This window comes from Arvicanthis niloticus, chromosome 18 (genome assembly GCF_011762505.2).
Source record: "Arvicanthis niloticus isolate mArvNil1 chromosome 18, mArvNil1.pat.X, whole genome shotgun sequence".
NCBI classification, from domain to species: Eukaryota; Metazoa; Chordata; class Mammalia; order Rodentia; family Muridae; genus Arvicanthis; species Arvicanthis niloticus.
The window spans coordinates 52655964-52679250 of NC_047675.1; the positions used below are offsets into that span (position 1 = coordinate 52655964).

The 23287-nt window shown below is 44.3% G+C and overlaps 1 protein-coding gene across 2 annotated transcripts; it reads right to left on the reverse strand.

Moving 5' to 3' along the window:
- Window positions 1-516: 516 nt before the first annotated feature.
- Rbm34 (RNA binding motif protein 34) lies at window positions 517-19532 on the reverse strand. Of its 2 annotated transcripts, none has more exons than XM_034523043.2 (11): window positions 19382-19532; window positions 19131-19302; window positions 18347-18480; window positions 16357-16594; window positions 13899-13958; window positions 11334-11377; window positions 6395-6478; window positions 6193-6256; window positions 4471-4510; window positions 3855-3973; window positions 517-2782 (listed from the first exon to the last, which is right to left on the reverse strand). In XM_034523043.2, the coding sequence occupies exons 1-11, from the start codon at window positions 19429-19431 to the stop codon at window positions 2501-2503; spliced, it is 1287 nt and encodes a 428-aa protein (XP_034378934.1). In that variant the 5' UTR covers window positions 19432-19532; the 3' UTR covers window positions 517-2500. The 2 variants fall into 2 exon arrangements, with proteins under 2 accessions (XP_034378934.1, XP_034378936.1); XM_034523045.2 differs by having other exon boundaries at window positions 2570-2782; window positions 3814-3973.
- Window positions 19533-23287: the final 3755 nt, after the last annotated feature.

Sequence of the window (23287 nt, forward strand, 5' to 3'; positions counted from 1 at the left end):
GCTTTCTTCACTCGGACAGTGATAAGATATGCCGCAGTCTCTGAGATTTGGGTACTGTGACGAGAAAAGAGGCAGCCAATGGAAGGCTTCCCTGCACCTCTGTCTCATTGTAAGAATGTACTTTTTTCCTTCAAGATTGATTTATGCATATGAGTGCTCTATCTGCATGTACACCTGCATGCCAGATCAGACTGCATTACAGATGGTTGTGAGCCACCATGTAGTTACTGAGAACTGAACTCAGGACCTCTGGAAGAGCAGCCAGTGCTCTTAACTGCTGAGCCATCTCTCCAGCCCCTGTAAGGATTTTTTTGAAGCTACGTTAAGGGAAAAAAAGTTCACAAGAAAAAAAATGTTTAATACTCATGATTAATCAGCGCCTGGCCAGTACTTTTATCGTAAGAAGGCCAACTGCTATCCACTGTTGACCACTTATACATAGCCTTGTGGCTATTAAGTATTTAATCAGATATAACAAGTTACTTTCTCGAGTAGCAAAAAATTACACAAAGCATCTTTGGAAAGTTTTCTACAAAATACATTTTTTTAATGATTTACACAGTCATAGTAGCACACACATTCTAAAGTAGAAATTCCAACAATTACACAGTAACAAATGCCAAAATATCCGGTGCCAGTGAGATGTCTCAGTGAGTAAAAGTGCATGCTGGGGAAGGAGAGAACTCCAGAGTCTTCTGACCTCCACATGCACCTGCATTCACATCATATACATATTTAATATTAAAGTTTCATGTGTGCATGTATATAATCTGCTTTTATCTGCTCATTCACAGGAGTGGTAAATTGTACATAGATAATATATATGTACACACAGTCTAATGTTTCATCTTTATATATTTTATGCAGAAATGCTCAAGAATAATCAGGTAAAATTGCTGAAATTTAACTGAAAAAGTTCTAAATACCATAAGAAAAACTAACCATAAACTATCCAGTCTTGGATACAGGAAAAAGAGCTTTCTCTGCTGTAAGCTGTAAAAGTTACACTTTATTTTTTATTACTTGTATATATGTTTGTGTAGGTTATGTTCTTGAGTGTAGGAGCCTGGAGAGACCAGAGGAGTTGGACCCAGTGAAAGGTCCAGGACTCCCCAGAAGGGAGGTCCACTAGAGTCACAGGATAGCACGCACCCAAAGGACACACGAGAGACCGTCTTGTTGTAAAACACATGAGGTGGTTTATTAAATCAGAGCTCTGGGCCAGCCCATATCCCCATATCTCACATAGGGGATAGAGGGACTGACCTCGTGGCTCAGGGGTCTAGCACTTATATATGGGCAGGGTGGGGAAAAAGCGAACTTTCAATCCGGTGCACAGGATTGGTTGTTTACTTTTTTGAACACTAGCAGGCCGTACCATGAGGGCAGGGTGTAGTTCCTCCCTTGGCCAGTCAGTTTCTGGGATGTTCTTAACAGGCCTTTATCTTGTAACTCCCCCTCCTCTGTAACTAATTAGATGGGCCCAAACCTGCTGGCAGGCACTTTTAACTATTTAGGTTAGGGAAAGGGCCCTGTTATTATTATTAGTTTCAGCCTATTTCAAAAAATCTCTTTTACCAGGAGCTCAAGTTACAGATAGTTGTGAACTACTTGACTTGGGTGCTAGGACTTTGGCACTCTGAAGAGAAGTGCATGCTCTTAACCAAGAAGCCATCTCTCCAGCCTCTAGAGCTAGGTTTTAAAGACCTCATTAGGTTTTCTACATGGCATTTCCCAAAGACAGAACTTTTACAACTGAGTGAAAGCTCATCCCACCCTCTTGCCTATGTGACAGGATGTGTACTTACTGGACTCTGCCTGAATCAGCCCTGGCTTCGCCTACTTCATCCTGGATCCAGCCCAAATTTCGAAAGATCGGTGTCTGGAATTTAGGGAATGCTGCAGCATGCTGTCCTGTCATTCAACTTAGTTTGCAATTTAATTAACATAATTCACTAGATGCTGTCTTTAAAACTTTCTGGGACAGCTGCTTCATTCTGGGTGATACTAATTTAAGCATCACGTTTTCCTGGGAGAGTATTTTCCTTATGAAACCAGGTTTAGAACCAAGGACATCAATGACCACTGTAGTCACTAGCTACATATTAGCAGTCAGTCATACTTCTCTTAGAATAATAGGAATGTAGATCTCCACTACAATTACAAGAGAAAGAAAAATGAGGTGAAGAATGTGTGTGTTATAAACAGCTCACAAGTCTTTTTTAGGGACCGTAACTTCACCTGGAATCAGTATTCCCACAGTAACCATTTGAACACCTGGCCTAAACAGAGAGTATTAATGATTTTTATTTTTAAAAAATACATTTCTAAGAACAATGCTTCAAAGAAGCCTTACATATAGCATGAGTTTGAAAAAAAAAATAAAAAAAGAAAGAAAAGTCAGCTACTGTGGAAGCCTCCACATTTTCACACAATCCATAAAAAACCCAGACACTCATTGCAAGATTTCAACACAGAAAGGAGGCAGGGTCTGTTACTACTACTGTTTTCTTGGTTTCTTCATCTGTGCTTTTTTCTTTTGTCCTTTCTTCTTTTTCATGAGAACTGCCTTTTCTCCAATAAATGCATTCTTGGAATGGAATTTTCCTTCTCTGGAAGTAAAATTAAGTCTCTGCTTAGGTTTACTGACATCCTTCTTCAAGCGTGGACTTGAATTCTGTTGTTTTAGCTTTTCTTTATTGACAGAACGCATGACTCTCAGTTTTCTTCCCATTAGCTCAGAATTATTTAACTTCAAAGCAAGATGAACAGCATCTGTGTTCTGTAATAAGAAATATTAATTTCCACCAGAAACTCATATGTAACAAGACTAGTAAGGTCAGAATTCAGCGGTCTATGTCAGTCTTCAAGCTTGCACACAGAAGTCCTTCTAGTCTACTCCCTAGAGGTCAGATCCCAAGGCTTTGGGCCTTGCTTGGGCCCCTTGGTGCTCATGTTCCACTCAAGGTCATGGGCAGAGCTCAAGCTGCTTCACCAATGCTCAGTCACAACCTCACGTTCACGTTTCCTCATAGGATGTTTTTTAAAACCATAAATAGCTCAAAAGACAACTTTCTGTAAAATTCCTGTTTTAAGTGGAAGGCAGGAAACTCTTCTCCAGTCCCTGAGATGTGGGACTAGAGACTAGAGGGCTCTACTTGAGTCCAAAATCCTATTCTATTCCAACACAGAACCATTAATACTATTTTGAATGATAAGGAGATATTGAAAGTACTCTACAAGCTTCTCAAAAAGGCAAGTAACATCTACACACAGTGACAAGATCAGTATACTAGAATACAAACCTCATGCACGCGAGTCTTAAAACCTCCCTGGCAATACTTACCAAGAGTCAAAGACTCTGGGTGCTGGACAGATGACTCACTCAGTAGTTAAGAGTACATTCTGTTCTTAGGGAGAATTGGAGTTCTGGGCTCACAACCATGTGTAACTCCAGTTCAAAGGGGACCCCACATCTCTGGTGGGGGCATGCACATTCACATGCACAAACCATACACATCCATGTTAAAAATAATAAAAATGAATCTAAGTGCCATTAAGCAGTTGGTATGTTCTTTACTGCTTAAGACTGTTAAGGAACGCTGATTAACCGAGTGAACAGTCAGGTGTCTGTTCCATCTCACAGAAGGTTAAAATTCCAAAGTTTAGTTCCTCTCACATCCAACACCTAGACTATTAATACTGTCAGCACATGCAAATGGGGAGCTGTAGGCACAGCTATGGACTTAGTCAGAAACTGGGGATTTAAATGACAGCAGTACTACAAAGATGGCACAGCAGTGACAACCTCACCCCAGCATTTCAAAGAGCATCCCCGAGTTAGTCTCCCACACCTCAAAGAGCACATAGCCAAACCCTCTGCCGACTCCTGTGAGTGGGTTTCTCACGATCCTCACTGCCACAATGCTCCCACAGTCCAGAAAGTGTTCCTCCAAAGCAGACTCTTCAACTTCTACAAACAAATGCAAGCACAACTAAGGTGAACGTGTAGACTCACCTTAAGCTGGAGAGGTTTGATAAAGTTAAGCAAAGTCCCAGGCACACAGCATTACACAACAGGACAATATGCTGCTGCCTCTTCCCCCACCCCCACCCCCACCCCCCAAGTCAGGGTTTCTGGATAACCCTAGCTGTACTAGAACTCACTCTGTAGACCAGCTAGCCTTGAACTCGAGAGATCTGCCTGCCTCTGCCTCTCAAGCGCTGGGATTAAAGATGTGAGCCAGCACCTTCCAGTTTACAATATGCTTTTAAAACTAGTCATGAGCTAATCATTAGACTACTTGTTTTGTTTGTATGGGTTCTAGTGCTAAGGCCACTAAACTTACAGCCTCACAAATACCAGAGAGGAGCTCTGCTCCTGAGCAACAACCCCAGCTCTTTCTAGATGTTCCTCTGAGGCAGCTAATGTAACAATGGGTATACTTTCATTTGTTTAAACAAACTTACTGTAAGGAAGATTTCCCACAAATACTGATCTCTTGTCCCTCTGAAACAAGAATAAAAACCAGTCAGTGTATTAACAACAGAAACTACCCTACACCACTACCCTGCCTTCTGCATCCCCCCCTGCCTGTGACCATCCACCTCCAGACTTGATCACACACCTGCCCAAGTCTATTTCTTGCCTTCCCTCTGCATAGTAAGAGAGCGCCAGAGGAGAGACTTCATTCATGGCAGCACTCACGGTGGCTCTTAGGGAGGCCTGTGAGGAGCTAATCAGCAAACACTTGAGGCTCTAAGGCGGGCGTTCTCAACTGTGGGTAGTGGGGGTGTCAAATGACCATTTCACAGGGGTTGCCAGAGACCATCGAAACACAGATATTTATGTTACCATTTGTAACAGTAGAAAAATTACAGTTATGAAGTAGCCAGTATGGTCGGGGTCACCACACATAATGGACTGTGTTAGTATTAAATGGTCGCAACATCAGGAAGGTTGAGAGCCACTGAGACTTGGTCTATGGGCCACATGGTCTCCACTGCACCTTCTCATCCTGCTGTAAGAACTGCTTAAGAATGAAAAACAAATGTGTGGTTGTGCCCAGCTAACTTTATTAAGAGACATATGTGGTAGGTGGGTATGGGCGAAGCAGCACAGCCTATTAACCCTCTGTGGTAGGTTCTGCTCTGACTGCTCTCTTTCAACTGAGTAACTGACACTCAGAGAAGTGCACGCCTGCAGCTGAGTGCATAATCCTTCTTCACTGTCTGAAGACACAGCTGTCATGGGCAACCTGGTCACACTGCTGCAGCACTGAAACTATTATCTGCTCCTGGACAAAGTCCAGAATGCATAAAGTGAGCAAGGCAGGCTTCATGGTTTGCCTGCTAACCTATCTACCCAACAGCATGCTGTGGCCCCATACACCATTAACTATACCAAGCTCTTGCCATTCCCTGAGGAAGTCAGGTTTCTGTCCCCAGTGTATACACCTCACAGATATCGTCTGTGAAAATATCTTCCTGCCCAGGTAAACCATTCATGGCTCATAAGAAATCTGTTCTCCTGGAAACCCTCCTTGTTCTTTCCTGTTGGCCTGTCCCCATGTGCCCATTCCTGAATGGATGAAGCATCCTATGCTTATGACAGCATTTACCATAAAACAGAGGCACAGCCTGTATCTTTCCCCTACCAAGTACAGAGTCTTCAGACTGTGCTCCTTACCTCTAACAAAGAACAACTTTTGGTTTCTAAACAGGTTCTCACTGCATAGCTCAGTGTCCCAAAACGTGTGATTATCCTGCCTGTTTCCCCAGCACTGATACAGGTACGAGCCACCAGCATAACTTGAGTAACAATGTTCCTGACCTCAGTCTATTAAAAGAAGGTGCTAGACCTGATGACCTCTTACTTTCTCTAACATCATGGGGAAGGGCATCAACAAATAGAAAGTGACCTGTTTGTGATGGTGCCAACACTGGGGCCCTAGAGAACCCAGGCTCTTTCACCTGTTCACACCCTTAGATCCGCCTTAGATCCACAGGCCATTGTTAAGATCTTTTTGTTGTTGGCCTGTTTTCTTTGGAAAATTGTCTTACAAGTCAACCAGGCGAACCTGTAATTCCTGCTGCTGCTTCTGTCTCACCCTGCTGACGCATGGATTGCAGGCACAAGCTACCACATCTGGCTGTCTTACAAGATCTTTAAACAAATCACAGTGTACTTACAGAGGCAGTTTCAGATGCCAGATCAACGCGAATACGAAATCCTTCTGCAATCTGGGCCCCATTTCTAGTTATAAAGACAAGGATACATGGCTGTTGAAAACGAGCACTTAGTTACGGGAACATTTGCTGTGATGAAGGCAAGTAATGAACCCATCTCTACAGGTCAGAGGACAATGACACATTCCACCCCAGACACGATTACCTTTGCAGGGCTTTTGCAGCAGCACTCTCCTCCTTAAACACCACATATGCATTGATGCTTTTCTGGTCAGGATGAAATTTACGTCTACAGAGAAAACATAAGAAAGAAAGGATCATGTAAAATTGCTCAGTGGTTAAGAGCACTGACTGCTCTTCCAGAGGACCAGGTTCAATTCCCAATACCCACATGATAGCTCACATCTGTCTGTAACTCTTGTTCCAGGAGACCCAACACTCTTCACACAGTTAGGTATATATACATGTAGTGAAAACACCAATGTATGGGCTGTAGGAATGGCTCAGCTGTTAAGAGCATAAGCTGTTCTTCCAGAGGTCCTGAGTTCAATTCCCAGCAACCCCATGGTGGCTCACAACCATCTATAATGGGATCTGATGCCCTCTTCTAACATGCAGGTGTACATGCAGATAGAGCACTCATACATAAAATCAATAAATAAATCTTAAAAAAAAAAACCAATGTACAAAAAAATAAATAAGTTAAAATATATATATTTCTTTTTTTTAAAAAGTTGCTAGCCTTAAACTCAAGGAAAAAAATCTGGTTTTGTTTTCTCCAATAAATATAAGACAAGGATTGCAGAGTGGAAGTTCCACATTTAAGAAAAGATCCAGTAATTTGAAAAAGAACAGACATATAAAGACAGCAAAAAGAACAGGAAGCCCACTCTCTCTGGCATCATCACTGTGAGGGAGTGGTAAGAGCAGGACTCCCACATGTGTCAACCCAGAACAATAGGAGGGTTAGAAATGTCATCCTTGCTCCAACTCTGCACCTAGCAAAATTCTTTTCACTGCAAGATACATCTATAAAAAGTGCACGTCCACAAACAGCACAGCACACGAGCCTAAGCTCTGCAGCGATTACCCACCCCGGAGCCCATCCTTCCTCTGATGGCCGTCTCCATCCCTACTCCTCAAGGACACCTTCCCTCCACACACAGCCCCACCCACTCTTACACATTGCACTCTTGTTTGCCCATTTTCCTATCGTTTGACCTACATCATTTCCCACAGCCTGCACTTTGCTGTGATTTGCTGGCTGTTTAAAAGCAGTCTGACAAGCACCTTTGTCTTCTGTGCCTTGTAAACTGACTACTGGATCCAAACGTTTGATCTGATTCAAACATGGCCCCTTTGTCAGGACTAAAATAAGTGTTATGTTCTTTCTTAGCAAGGCACACTTATGTATGAGTGTGCTTACACATGAATGCAGGTGTGTGTGGAGACCAGAGTCAATCTCATCTCTCATCCCTCAAGTGCTATCTACCATTTTTGTGTATAGATACTTGTTTAGTTGTAGGTAAGGGTGGCATGCACACTCATGTATAGGCAGAGGACAACTCACGGGAGTTAGGTGTAGGTAAGGGTGGCATGCACGCTCATGTGTAGGCAGAGGACAACTCATGGGAGTTAGGTGTAGGTAAGGGTGGCATGCACACTCATGTGTAGGCAGAGGACAACTCACGGGAGTTAGTTGTACGTAAGGGTGGCGTGCACACTCATGTATAGGCAGAGGACAACTCACGGGAGTTAATCCTTTCCTTTCACCATTTGGGTTCCACGGACTGAACCAAGGTAATCGAGCTGGGCCATCCTGCAGGCACTACCTAAGTTTTGAGATGGGTTTCTCATTGGCCTAGGTCTCACCATACAGGCTAGACTGGCTGGCCACTAGGTGCCAGGGCTCCACCTGTCTCCATGTCTCACCTCTCGAGCACTGGCACTACAAGAATGCCAAGCACTATGCCTTTTTTTTTTTTTTTTTTTTTTTAAAAAGGCTTCCAGAAAATCAATCAAGCTTAGGTCCTCATGCTTGCAAGACAACCACTTAACTGCCTGAGCCATCTCCACAGGCTAGTTTTTCACCTCCAACGATTACTGCCAATGGTGCTGCCCAAGGGTAATATAATATGGATGTGATTCAGCAAAAAATCATAATATTAATGGTAAAGAAACTGGGGGCTGGAGAGAGGGCACACTGGTTAAGAGCACTCTTGAAGAGGACCTGGGTCAGTTTCCAGCATCCTCAGGGCAGTTCACAACCACCTGTTAATTCCAGTTCCAGGGATGTGACATCCTTTTCTGGCATCCTCAAACACCAAACAGACACATAGGGGACATATATATGCAGGCAAAACAATATACACATAAAAGATAAAAATAATAAATCATAAAGAAAACAGTAGAATGGACTTAGTAGTGATCACTGGTCCTTGGCTGAAGATGTTAACCTGCTGCTGAAGTAATAAAAAGGCCAGCACACAAATGAGCACCACTGGGAGGAGAGCCAGCAAAGAGTGCCAGGCACGGCGCAGGGCACAGGGTGCACAGCACAGGGCACAGGGCGCACGGCACAGGGCACGCTGCAGCACGTTATACCACTGACAGTCTTTCCCATTTTGTGGAAAACAAAACAAAACTACTTTTCAAGCCAGGTGTGGTAGCGCAAACCTTTGATCCCAGCACTGGGAAACAGAGGCAAGTGGATCTCTGTGAGTTGGAAGCCAGCCTGGGTACAAAGTGAGTTCCAGGACAGCCAGGCCCTGTCTCAAAAGACTGAAAAAGCTTTGTTTTTCATACAATATAGTCTGGTCAGTTTCCCCTGCCTTACCTTCTGCCACATTCTTATCTCTCTTTAGAAAACAGGCAAATAAAAAAACAACCACAAGAGAAAAAACCTTGAGAAATTTGTGTGTGTACACACACACATACACACACACATATCCATAAAAACACAAAATCAGAAACTATAATATATAAGCAAAAGACCAACATGGTAAACAATGCCCAAACAAAACAATATGAGACAAGAAAAAAAACAACAACAACAAACAAACACCTTCACAGAGTGTGCTTTGTGTTAGCCATCTACCCTGGGTGGAGGACCTTTTATACCCACTGAGACTCCATTGGAGAAAACTAATTTTTCCTGTGTGAGCAGCTGACACTGTAGACAGCTTCTGGGTTAGGGGTGGGGTCATGTCCACTTCCACTCTCAGCACTGAGACCTGCACATGCTGCCATAGTCTCTGTGATTTCTTATGTACAATCTGGCCGTTTTCTATTGAGAAGAAAGCTGTGATGTATTAGATATGGAATGCGGCCAAGCACTGAGCCAGACATTTCACACGTGTCATCCAACCTCAAACCTAACATGGGTTCTGATTTATGAATGAAGAAACTGAGGTTTGGTGACGTGTATGTGACAATGATCAAAAGGTAACAAGCTAGCCCAGGATAGAAACTCAGTCTAGCCAGCGCCTAATTCTCCCCCGACAACATGCAGCTGCTGACAAACCCAAAGCTGTCAACACCCCAAGAACGCAGGAACAGAATGTGGCTCTGTTACTCTGTCTAAAAAGATCTTTGTCACATGTCACAGGTGGGTCTGCTTCACTGGAAAGCTGGCCTTGCATCAGCCTCAATGCATAATCATGAACCACTAATGACGCCCAGTGCTCTCCTTACCCTACAACACAGAAGCCAGAAAGAGCATCCCTCCTGTCTCTCAGCTAATCCACAACATCAAAACCCTGGCATAAGCCACTGGAGAGCAGGAGTCTCGGAGGAAAGCAGCCTGGACACTAAGGCCAGGCCCCACACTCCAGAGAGACAATACCAGCATGAGTCTCAGCCAGAACCCTAGAGGTCACTGATGCTGGAGGGGCACCATGCACAGGGTATACTCTGATCTGAGCTACCATCCATAGGAAGAGAGTGGGCAGGAACCCCAGAGCACAACTATGATAATGACAGGCTGGAGAAGAGTAGCCAAGCCCCACCTGGATCCTCCTCCAGATGAAGGGAAAGTGAAGATGCTGTGGAGGACAGTCAGCCTGTCACTTAGGGCGGAGACAAGACTCCAGGGCTAGAAGGAAAGGAAAGGGGAACCTCTTGTCAGCAAGATGGTATGGAACTTTAAGACATGCCAAAGTAAGACAAAAAAGGCCAAGCCTAGTCTCAAGAAGGCTCAATGAGCAAAAATGCCTGCCACCATGACTGACAACCTGAGTTTGATCCTCTGGTACCCACAAGGTGGTAGAGAACTAACTCCCACAAGCACACTGTAGCACATGCAGGCCCACACACATACATATAAACATTAAAGCAGGGTGGGGGTGGGAAGCCTGGCTGCCACATCGAGGAAGAGTTGACCACAGATCTTGACAGACCCTGAGCCTGCCTGGCTCTGAGACTAGGCCAGGACAACAAAAAGCCTGTGCTCCTATTCCTACTACAACACAGGCTCACCAACAGATGGAACACTCTATACTGGATCCACAATAAATTGTGAAATTTCATGGTTTTGATCCTGACACCAAAGCTGGGATTAGCCAGATGGCTCAGTGGTTAAGAGCACTGGCTGTTCTTTCAGAGGACTTGGGTTCAATTCCCAGCACCCCCATGGTAGATCATAACCGTCTATGATTCTAGTTCCAGGATATCTGGCACCCTCACACAAACATACATGTAAGCATCCAAAGCTTTTGCATACAGAATATGTAGCTTTCTCCAACCTTGTCTGTCTGTCTGTCTGTCTGTCTGTCTCTGTCTCTCTCAGAAACAAGAGAAAAAAAAAACAGTAGCAAACAGATGAAGCTTTTATAAATACTTGACCAAACATGCAAATACCCAATAAGCACATAATCAGTGTTTGCCATTTTAAATTATGAGAACGACACAAGAGCGTATGGAGAAGCCTTTAGAAAGGCTAACAGTGAATGACTGGCAGCACTCAGTGCTGGTAAAAAACTCTGAGAGACAGCAGCCAGAATTCTAAGGGCAAAGTAGCCTCACTACTTCCCAGTGCTCTTTATCACCACAAGACATCTGCAGGTATAGTTAAATAAATAGGGTAGACCTTACAGAACTCTAGAATGGTCTAAAATAAAGAGAAAACAGTCTTATGATGAGCTTACTTTATTGCAGCCAACTTCTTGGATAGTGTCCCCTCTGCTGGCATCTTTTAAGAAGAAAAAGAAACATTAAAAATTTGAATTTGAGATATTTTTTTTCAAGCTGGTTAGCATTTATTTTCATTCCTCCCCCTTTTTCAGTGCTGGAGACTGATCTCAGGGTTGTGGGCATGCTAACGTGGTCTATCTCTGCCCATGTTACCCCCAGCCACATAAGTTACATTTTAGGAGCCAAAATATTCTAACCACTTGTAACTCATGTAACTCAAAACACTGTAAGGCAATCAAATCAGAAGCAGCTACCCTAATGCTTGTGAAAAGAAGTCTGAAGGCCAGGAGTGGCAGCACACACCTATAATCCTATAATCCCAGCACCTGAGACAGGAGGATGAAGAGTGTAAAGTCATCATACTCAACTACAAGTTTGAGTTCAAGGCCACAAGAAGCCCTACCACAAAACAGAACTAGGGAGCATGAGAATTAAGATACAAAGAATTCCACAGACGACATCACACTCAACAGCCTCTCTCAAACAACCAAGAGTATACAACAACAAGTACAGACAATGGGTTCAGATTACAGGATGATTCTAAGACCATGAAGAATCAAGAAAACTCGATGAAAACAATTTTATAAAGTAAACCTGTGTGGAGGAGCATCATTTATAAATTAAACCTAAAATGTTTAAACTAGTAATAAGGAAACATTTCCTTTGCATCTAAGAGATTATATATCCCAGTGGGTCCTAAAATTAGTGGTGACTATTTGTTTTAGACAGGGCCTTTGTAGCCCAGGCTAGCCATGGCCTCAGCATACAGCTGAGGATGATCTTGACTTCAGACCTACTGAACACTCTCCAGCATAACCAAGGGCACACTGTACTAGCAGCACGAAGAAAAGCCAGAATGACAAAGCAGCAGCTGTGGGAAGGACCAACAAAACACACGGTTTCAGTTCAGGGTAGTAGGTGCTCTGCTGCAAGAAGAGGCTCAAGGACAGGGCCACCACACACCTGGAGACCTTGAGTGGAGGGAGACCACAGTCTGGTCAGCTCTTCTAACCAGAGGTAATAAAAACAGCCGGAGAGATGGCTCAGCAGTAAAGACAACTGGCTACTTTTCTAGAAGACCCAGACTGGTATCCCACAGCTGTCTGTAACTCCAGTCAGTTCCAGTGGATCTGATGCCCCTTCCTGACCCACGAACACTGCATGCATAACACCCACTCATACACATAAAAATATTGTTGTTGGTTTTTTTGTTTGTTTTTTCGAAACAGGGTTTCTCTGTGTAGCCCTGGCTATCCTGGAACTCACTCTGTAGACCAGGCTGGCCTCAAACTCAGAAATCCGCCTGCCTCTGCCTCCCAAGTGCTGGGATTAAAGGCGTGCGCTACCACCGCCTGGCTAAAAAAAAATCTTAAAAAGAGATTCTCAATAAAAATAATTTTTTTTAAAGAAGCCATGAATAAATATAAGCCAAGGAAAAAAGAAAGAAGTGACTCAATTGGGAAACGCCTCTATGTGAAAAGCAAGCAGAGCAAGTAACAGGCCAGGCGCACCAAAGGAGTTAATGCAGGCAGTGCCATATCCTGCAGGCATCCTGCACTTAGGGTGTGGGCCAAAACGCCTCAGTTAGTTCAGGTAAGAGCTTCACATTGGGAAGCAGAGCTCAGAGGAGCAGGTAAAATGGGTGGCAATGGTAGGGAACAAGCATGCTGACAGAAATAATGAGGACTGTTAAGACCTTAGAAAATGTCTTCTTTTAAAAAAGCAATCCTTTTTCCATGGGACACTTGGCAATGTTCGGGGAGAGTTTGCAGGAGTTAGTGGGTAATTCCACGGATGCACAAGGCGGCAACAACAGAACCATCTAGCCCACACCTCAACAGTGTGGATATTGAGAAACTACAAACCCTAAGCAAGCATTCCACAGCTGATCTATGCTCTCAGCCCTGAGAAGCCCTTAGAGAATCATGTAAGCAAGAGCAATTAAACAAGGCAAGCCCCACCTGTGCACGCTGAAATACTGCAAACTACACTCAAGAGAATTTTGAAAAACACGCTGCTGGGTGTGATAGCACACACCTTGAGTTCCAGCACCCAGGAAGTAGAAGCAGAGGTGATGGATTTCTGTGAATTCTAGACCAACCTGGTCTATTTAGTGAGTTCCGTGACAGCTGGGGCTACATAGTGAGATTCTGTCTCAAAACAAACAACAACAGAAACATACACTGTCCTGGTATTTCATCCTCTGAACATTAGCATAACCGCTTGAGAATGAAATCAGATCCCAAGCACCCCTGCGGTGGCTGCTGCAGTCAGTCACACTGGCACTAGTCAGGCTGCCAGTGGCATGGTGAGGAACAGCCCCCTGCCTGCTCTGACAGCACTGTCACCCACCTGCCCACCAAATCCCAGGGCCAGCCTTGGTGACAGATGTCACTGTACTGTGTGAACTAATGCAGTGCTGCCTCAGCAGGACACACTGGCACCAAGGGGACAGTAGGACTGATTGACTGACAAAGCATAGTGACACTGTGCAGTTTACAGGAGGAGAGGACACTTACCACAGAACGAAATCGTACAGATTCTACTTGTCCATACTCTTTAAAAAATGACTTCAGCTTCTAAAATAAACGATATACACATGTATGTTAGCTAACACCCTGAACATCTGTGTCACAAATGATGTGAATTTATCTTAAGAACATTCCAGAACCAAGTGTAAGTATAAGTAGTATATGCCTGTTATCCCAGCACTAGAAACACAAAGAGTAGTCAAAAAGATCAAGTCTTTACATCCAGTGTCTAAAAACCAAAGAACACATCAGAAAATACATGTTGGACAGACAAAAAGATTTTACAGAAACTTAGGAAGAAGAATACTATTTAGTTCACATTAGCATCTGTGCACAACCTGCATGGTAGCTGTGTGTTTCAATGTTTATAACCTATGAGACACATAAGTGGAGGTTAGTTAGCCTTGTATCTTGCACATACATGATTTTTTCACACTGGCTTAAACCACAGTACCTTTTAAGGATACTGTTTCACAGAGAAATTCTCCAGCTGTCTGATTCGGCAGTGTGTGGAGAATCCTAGTCAGTCATTTTGGGGCAAATTCTTGGGACTACCTCAAGATGTGAAGAACATACATGTATTTACAGGTACAACAGTAATTTCTACAACTAATTATAATCAAAAAGCCATTTACTGTATAAATATTTTTACAGAGCAACATAACATCACACTTCTCTCCTCTGAGCTCTTATGACCTGAAAGGAAGATCAATAACACAGGCAGCTGAGACAGGATGACTGAGATGTCAAGGCTAGCCTAGGGTACATAAGGAGATTCATAGAGAGATGATACCGAACTGACAAAAAATACCTGGACATGATGGTCTCTCATCCTAGAACTTAGGAGGTAGAGGCAGAAGGATTGCCATGAGTTAAAGACCAGAGTAAAGACTCAAAAACACAAAGGAGGGCTGGAGAAAAGGCTCAGCAGCTAAGAGCACATTTCCTCTTGAATGGGACCTGAGTTTGGTTCTCAGCATGGGGTGGAAGAGTGAGACAGGGTCTGTACTGAGGTGGACACAACATAGAAAAGGACAAAGGCTGATGACCTTTGGCCTTTAACCCTCTCTTACTGTTCTAGGGCCAGAAGCTGATGGCTTCTGGCAATTTTAACTCTCTCTTGCTATTCTGGGGCCAAAAGCCGATGACTTTTGGCAATTTCACAGAGTAAGGAAAAGAAAAAAAGAAAAAAAGAAAGAAAGAAAGAAAGAAAGAGAGAGAGAGAGAGAGAGAGAGAGAGAGAGAGAGAAAGAAAGGAAGAAAGGAAGAAAGGAAAAGTCAGTTAAGTACACACACACAAACTGGCCCAGCCTGACCACCTGTTTCATCAATTTCACAAGTATACATGCATACTTAAATACATACACATATACCTACATACATATGCATGTACATACAGACATATATACATTTATACATTTTGGGGATGGAACAGAGCCCCAACAGCCACACCTTATTTTTTGCTCTCAGCCTTTTTATACCTTCTCAGACAAAGTTCTATTAAACTTACCTCACAGATAAAATGATACACAAAAGGGGAGTTACAGAAGAATGTTCATAGTAAGTTCAAAGCAGTGTTTCATTCTATAAGCTCATTATAAGTTCAAAGCAACAGTTTCACATGGCCTTGTTTTATCACAGTGCGTATCTGTGGCCTCATCCTTGGACCTGACCTAGAAGGAATGTTTTCCCTTGATCTCAAATTTGTTTCAAGCCTAAATCTCTTCTTAGTGTAATTTTGAATCTCACTGTATTCCTTATAATGCAGCCTTTACTTACTATTCTATGAGGAGGCACATTCTATTCTTGATTCTAACTTTATCATATCTTTCTGGGAAAACAACTAAAACCATCCCCTTAGAAAACAAACCACACCCACATAGAAAACAAAAGTACTCATTCTTCCACTCAGCAAATATTCTCTGAACCCCTGCTATGTTAGGCATCCTCTCATGTGTGCAAGAGAGAACAGTGAAGGAGAGGGGAAGGAGGGAAAGAGGGGAGAGGGAGGGAGGCAGGGAGGGAAGGAAGGAGAGAGAAAAAGACAGAGGGGGGAGAGAGAGATGGTTGGTTTATATTTTAGTGGCATTAACAGGAAGAAAGCTGAAGAGAAAAAAAAAACAGAAATAGACCACTGCCATTTCAAACATGGCCTTCAAAAGCCTGAATTGGGGCTAGGAGCCAAGCCCCAGCACCACACGCACACACACACACACACACACACACACACACACACGCACGCACACACACACATATACAAACATACAACCTGGATTGAGCCTGTGACTAGAGGATTAGGCAGGTGCTGGCCCCAGAACACACCTAAGCTGTGGTGAGTAGGAAGCATAGCGAAGCTACAGCAATGAGTTAGTTATCAGCTACAAGCTCCTTAAACATAACCTTAGTCAACAGTTCTCTAGGTTTATATTACCAACCCCCAACTCACCTTCTTATTACACGTGACAGGCAAATTGCCAACAAACACAGTCCTCTCGTTTTTCAACCGCTCCTCTTCGGGGTTGAGAGGGATTTTCGCTCTTTGGCCCCCATCCTTATCAAGGCTGAGGGCAACATCCCGAGCTTCTCCATCTGCCACATTACCCCGAGGCTGAGCCCTTCGTTTTCCCTGCCCTTGGTCCTGATGAAGCTCTTCCTCTAAGTCAGCACCTGCTAGAGCAGCTTCCCTAGTATTTAAGGAACAACCAAAGAAAGGAGGAGTCAAAAACAAAACAAGAACCCCAGCGTTTGACAAGCCAGTCTTCCTGCTCACTGCAAACACCTCCTGCTGGCTTCTGCTGCGTGCTACCTTTAGAAAACAAAGTCTATACTCAAAGGAATATTTGATGGCATACTAAAAACCAGGCGGTGCAGCGGCGGAGGTGGCAGCACAGGAGTTCTGAAGGAAAGACACATAAGCTCTGCAAGGTCTACTTTACACTCTGCTGGTGTCCAGTTTATTATCATTCTCTGCCCTAGGCCCGGGACACTCAACACTCTCTAAGACCTACAGAGGTTTTTATGCCCACCAAACAGTCTGAAAACAGGATCTGTCAATTGAGAAAATGAGAGTCCTTACTTATAAGAGCTCTGTCTAGTTGAAGGACTGCTAACTAAAGTAAATGAAGGGACTCTAGCCCACCGAGCTTGGTTTAGACAAGGAACACTCCACCAAATGAGGTACACCTCTAGCCTCATGCAGCATTATCTTAAGGTGAACAAGGAATGTACAAGTACAGATATAGCCAGTCAAAAAGACCGAACAGGTCTAGCACTCAGGGCCAACACACACAGCAGTGCCCATGAAGAACATCTGTGAGGTGACTGACAAGAACTCTGTTTCCTAAGAGCAAGCTCAGGAAAGGTGTTCATCTAATTCAGAGACAAAACAGAGAAGCAAGAGAACAGAAAGATCACTCAGAATGTAAAGCTTTGAAAAGGCAGTCACCAACTGTGAGCAGTGTGCAGTCCTCAGAGGGTGTGAAGGTGGTAGGGAATTAGTGCCATGGCTCAGCGGGTAAAGGCCTGTAGCCAGAAGCTGAAATACAGCTTAGCTTGCACAGTGAGTTCAAGACCCACCTGGGATGTAAGAAAGCCACAAGAAAGAATGAGGAACACTAACTAGAAAAGTAGTGTATCTGTTTGGATAGTAACTCATATATTCTGTAAAAGACACGTTAAGGGTTGGAGAGTTGGCTCAGTGGTTAAGAGGACGGTCTGCTCTTCCAGAGGTCCTGAGTTCAATTCCCAGCAACCACGGTGGCTCAATAACCATCTGTAATGATATCTGATGCCCTCTTCTCGTGTGGCTGAAGACAGCGACAGTGTACTCACATACATAAAATAAAATCTCTTAAAAAAAAAAAAAAAAAAGAAAAGAAATGTTAGCTGGACAGTGGTGGCACACGCCTTTAATCCCAGCACTTGGGAGGCAGAGGCAGGCGGATTTCTGAGTTCGAGGCCAGCCTGGTCTACAGAGTGAGTTCCAGGACAGCCAAGGCTATACAGAGAAACCCTGTCTCGAAAAACAACAACAACAACAACAACAACAACAACAACAAAAAAAGTTAAGTTAATGAGGGAAATTTGGTTTCTATGAAAACCAAATTCATGTTTGAGAGACACACTGAAACACTTGACACAAACTGCAGGATGTCTTCCAATTTGCAGGGAACAGAGAAGGGATTATTCACGTCATAACAAGACTGGCTCAGGAACAAGAAGCAGTGATGGACTCAAAGGCCTAAAAAACTGATCTACCAGTATCTGTTCACTTAGGATAAATGGCTTTCTTATCTTTTAAACCCTGTATGAGATTTTACGTAATATATTTTTTAAATTTCAGAATATGAGAAAAAATTAAGATTGAACATTAATTTTTTTTTTTTACAAAAATTACCGGAGGTATTTAATACAGGAAGAAGGAGAATTCCACCAACCTGTTTGCCAGCCTCTTGTCTGCATCAGAGAGTTTCTTCACTTTCACTTTTCTTACAGGCTCCTGCAAAACTGGCTTTTTAATATGGGACACGCTCTCTTCTTCGTCATCACGCTTTCTTTTTTTAGATGTTTCCTTTCAAAAGTTTGAAATCATGTTAAAACCTCAAACTTTAAAAAAAATCCTGACCCTAAAATTGTGTGTTGTGGCATATGCCTGTAATTTCAGCATTCAGGATATAAAGGCAGGCGGAACCGTGCCAGGCTAACCAGAGCTACATAGCGAAGTCCCTGTCTCCGAGTCCCTGAGCAACGCTGCAACGCCTTTGTACACGGATACTTCTTCACTGGTTACAGAGAGAGAGAGAGGCAGAGCATTCTTCACATTAGTCATGGGGGCTAATTTGATGGGTTTGGTCACATTAAGCCTGTACCACCAGCATTCAGTGGAAAGCTGAGGCAGGAATATAGAATCTGAGACCCTGTGTGCTAAGCCTGGGCAACTAATGAGAAACTGTCTCAAAATAAAAAGTAAAGTCGGACATGGTGAAGCAACTCTGTAATCTCAGCACTCGAAAGGCTGGAGGAGGATCAGGAGTTTAAGACCATCCTCCGGTACATAACAGAAAAATGAAGCCTGCGTGGTCTACAGGAGACCCTGTCAATCAAATCGGCTGAGGGTGAAGTGCTAGCCCAGCTCAGGGGCCAGACAGCTACTGCTGTCAGGCGAGCTACCCTCTAAATCTATCTCTAAAGGGATACTCAGGGTGCAGCCCGGCGACTCACCTGGGGCACAGGCACAAATACAGGGGGACCAGATGGCTCCGCGGTGCTGAAGAGAGCGGCCAGCCGCCCCGTCCCGCCTCCAGGAGGACGTGCGCCGCCCCGCAAGCTGTCGGCGACCTGTCCCACCAGGTAGTCGGTGACCGCATTCCCCACGCCATCCTCAGGACTCTGTCTGCAAACACAGACACACGCTCAGCCACGCCGCGCCACTCACCACCAACCCGTCCACACCAACGCCGGCTGCCACTCACCTCCGCTCCTGGCCCTTCCTTTTCTTGCGTCCCTCCCCGCCCAAAGCCATGCTTAAAACGGAGTTTCCGGGACGGAAGTCCTGAGTCCGCACTTCCGGGATCCGACTAGTCCAGCGTGCCCGATGGTTCCGAGTTCCGGCTGCTTCCAGGTTCCTACTTCCATTCTAGGGCCGGGCTTTTCCGCTCAGGACCACGCCCCTTCCTCGCCATTCAGCCCGCGGCTGCGCAGAAGCCGTGCTAGGCTTAATACTACGGAGCTGTGGATCAGAGAGGTTTTAGGGTGGTTGATGCTCATTGTAGTCCGCCGGCGTCTCAGGGCAAGCCTAGGCTAGGGCGTGCAGCAAGTCTGGTGAGTAGCTGAGGCCTAACGTAAGCACGAGGATTAGCTAAAGCCTGACATGGTGGCTCAGGCCATTAACCCCAGAATTTGGTGCTTGAAGTAGCCGGATTGCCTCGAGTTCCAGGACAGGCTAAACTGCACAGCTCCAGGATGGCTACCTTGTCTAAAAAAAAAAAAAAAAAAAAAAAGAAAGAAAGAAAGAAAGAAAGAAAGAAAGAAAGAAAGAAAGAAAGAAAGAAAGAAAGAAAGAAAGAAAGAAAGAAAGAAAAGAGAGAGAGAGAAATCAATCAATCCTCCGGCTTAGGGTGGGCCACGGCTCATTGAGGAAGACGGTTTCCAAGAAATGGGCCTACAGGGGTTTGTGTTAGCAGTCTGGAAGTCGGTTTGGAGGGTAAAAGGTCTGAGGGGGAAGGGTCTGCACACCTTTCCCGAAGTTTGACGTTTCAAAGTCAGCAGAAAACAAGTAGTTGGGATCACAGCTCTAACCAGTCTATTCCATCTTCAAAGCCATCCCGCCATTCTTTAAGTAAATACTTCGTACTTAGTTGGGGGTTTTGTTTGTTTGTTTGTTTGTTTGTTTTTGTTTTTGAGACAGGGTTTCTCTATGTAGCCCAGGCTGGAACTCAGTCTGTAGACCAGGCTGGCCTCGAACTCAGAAATCTGCCTGCCTCTGCCTCCCAAGTGCTGGGATTAAAGGCGTGCGCCACCACTGCCCGGCTAGATTTTTTTTTTTTTAATGGTGGCTTATATTTGTAATCCCTGTTCTCTAGGGCCTAGGTAGAGGCTGGCCGTGATTTTGAGGCTATTTTAGGATACGTGGTCGTAGCCGCTCTTGCTTTCAGTAAGCCCTGTCTCAAACCGTTCTGGTCGTAAACCTTCACATCTAAGCCTCCCGGAAGGGCTTCTGCTTCCTAGCTTTTCTCATAGGGGTTCATGATTCGCTACAGAGTGATACCCGAATTCGAATAGTAGGTAAACACAAAGAGTGCTTTATTTTGCAGAAGTTCAGCATGCTGAGGTCTCTTATTACAAAGATAGACACCCAAGTGAGTTTGCAGGCCTGATTTAAAGCACATTAGGGAATTCTGGGGTAAGTGACCTCAGTTAATCTGTTAGGTCCATCTCTACGGACACTGACATTCCATTATCAGGATGTCGGGGCTGGAAACTTTCTGAGGAGGTCTGGGAACTGTTACTGAGAAAGTAGCTGAGGAAGTCTGGAAACTGCTGCTGACCCATTATCCTTGCTTCAGGCCAGGTGGCTGGGACATCCATTACCTGAGCATAAAGGCTGGAGTCTGGGTTTTTTGTTTTTTTGTTTTTTTTTTTTTCTATTAGTAATTGACTTGCCTGGACTTAACCAGTTTTTTAGGCCTAGTGTCCTTAACTATCAATTTGAAGTCTGTCATGGAATCAGCCTAGGCTTCTCTTTCCTCCCTTTCTGTAATGGGCCATCTCAGATCCTTGAGATACTTCTGAGGCCCCTACACTAGCAGCTCCAGCCAGCCCTATGTCAAGGAGAGAACCTAGTAGCACAGTGAAAATGGCCACACTTTTAACCCGATTGTTTGGAGGTGCTAGCTGGTTGAAGACATAAAAATTCTCAGTCGTATTTATAACCAAGCCATAAATGCATGGAGTAATCTCAAGATATAATCCCCCCCCCCTCCCAAGCATTCTCTGAGGGCAGCATGTATCCTGCAACAGAATGGGTTACAATGTGGCTCAACGAAACACCTATTAGCTAAGACTGGAGACCAAAGAAGCTTTACAAAGCTATCTATGCAGCCCCTACCCGACTCTGTCCATTAAGTCCTATTTGTTCTCCCTCTAAACATTATGTGTCCACCCATGGGTCTTGCCTCAGCAAAAAACATTGTGAGTTTGTCTTAGCAAAATTCTACATGAGTCTGAATCAGCTGACATATCCAGAAACGTATTTTACTCTGTCAGTCGACGTGAGTCTGCGGAAGCGGCAAGAAGTGGCCAGAACACCAGAAGTTTTTTGGTGTATTTCTCTCTATGAAGTCACAATAAACGGCGACCAGTTAAGAACAGTAAGGTGTATTAATACCATAGAAACTTAAGATTAAAAAAGAAGTTCCGATTTCGGTTTTCAATTAAAACATTAACTTCCCCCAAGGCCACATCCCGGGAGAAGCACATTTCAAAGGCTCAAACAAACATTCCAGGAAGACCCAAGATAGGCGTTTATGAGCCCTTAACAGAGTAAACCTGGGTAAACAGAAGCTACTTAAGCTGACCCTCTTTGTTGTAAAAGATAAGGTGCAAATTTGAGTTACTTAGCAACCAAGCCTGAGAACAGAAACCAGGCCCGGGAACAGCTGTTTGAAATTTAGCCTTTGGAGTCATGGGACCCTCCCTATGTGCTCCCAGGCTGGTGGTTTAGATCCTGGGGAGCTCTGGTTGGTTTGTATTGTTGCTCTCCTCTTGGTGCCACCAACCCTTTCAGCTCCTTCAGTCTTCTGACTTCTCCATTGGGAACCCTTGATCAGATCAATGGTTAGCTGTGAGCATCTGCCTCTGGATATGTCTGTAGGGGAGGATGGCCTTGTTGGGCATAGGTAGGAGAGGAGATCCTTGGTCCCATGAAGGCTGAACACCGATTGGGGAAGAATTCGAGGGTGGGGAGGTGGGAGTGGGGGACAAGTGGGGGCACACCCTCATAGAAGCATGAGGAGGGGGGATGGGATAGGGGGTTCCTGGGTGGTGGGGGAATGGGGTAAGGGGATAAAATCTGAAATGTAAATATCATATCCAATAAAAAAAGAATAAAAAAAAAGAAATTTAGCCTTTGTGGTTATTGTTTAAGAGGTAATTGTATAACTGCCCTCATATAGTCTGTAAAAATGGTATATAAGCTGCCCTTAATTTTAATTCAGGGTTCTTCTTACCTGCATGCAGGAGAACCCCAGTATACTGGTTGTCATCTTATCATCTTATCATCAATAAACCTCATGTTATTGCAGAAAATCCAGTCCGTGAGTGTTTCTGGGGGAGCACGTCCCCCGGTTTTGGATCTTTAAGTCCAACAATACCACCCAGCGTTGCCCACTGTTTGTTGAGTTATGTTTATATTTCTTTTAAACATCATGTGTCCTTTCATGTGTCTGCGTTAGCAAAACGTCTTTTCACCTGTGTGCCCCAGCAAAACATTATTTGATATAACCTACTTTCCAAAGACACCAAAAGTTTCCACTTCACACAGGTGGTCATATAACCTTTTGAAACAAAGACATGATTGCCGTTCCTGGAACAGGCAGTACAAAACCGTTTGTAGTTGTTACAGGTAGGGCAGAGCCCAATCCTCAAGAACAGAGGCTTAATCATAAACAGGAATAAACCTTGTTTGTCTTTACTATTAGAAGGCTCTTAAGCCTAAGATGGAGGCAGGCTGGTCTTTCCAAAGAAAGTATCAAAAAGAGAAAAAGAAACCAAAAGAAGGCCAAGAGAGACCATAGCAGTATAAGGGAGAAGAAGCTGGGGGAGGGGAGATCAGGAGCTGAGTGGGGGGTGGGGGGTGGGGGCAGAGAAGAGCTAGCATG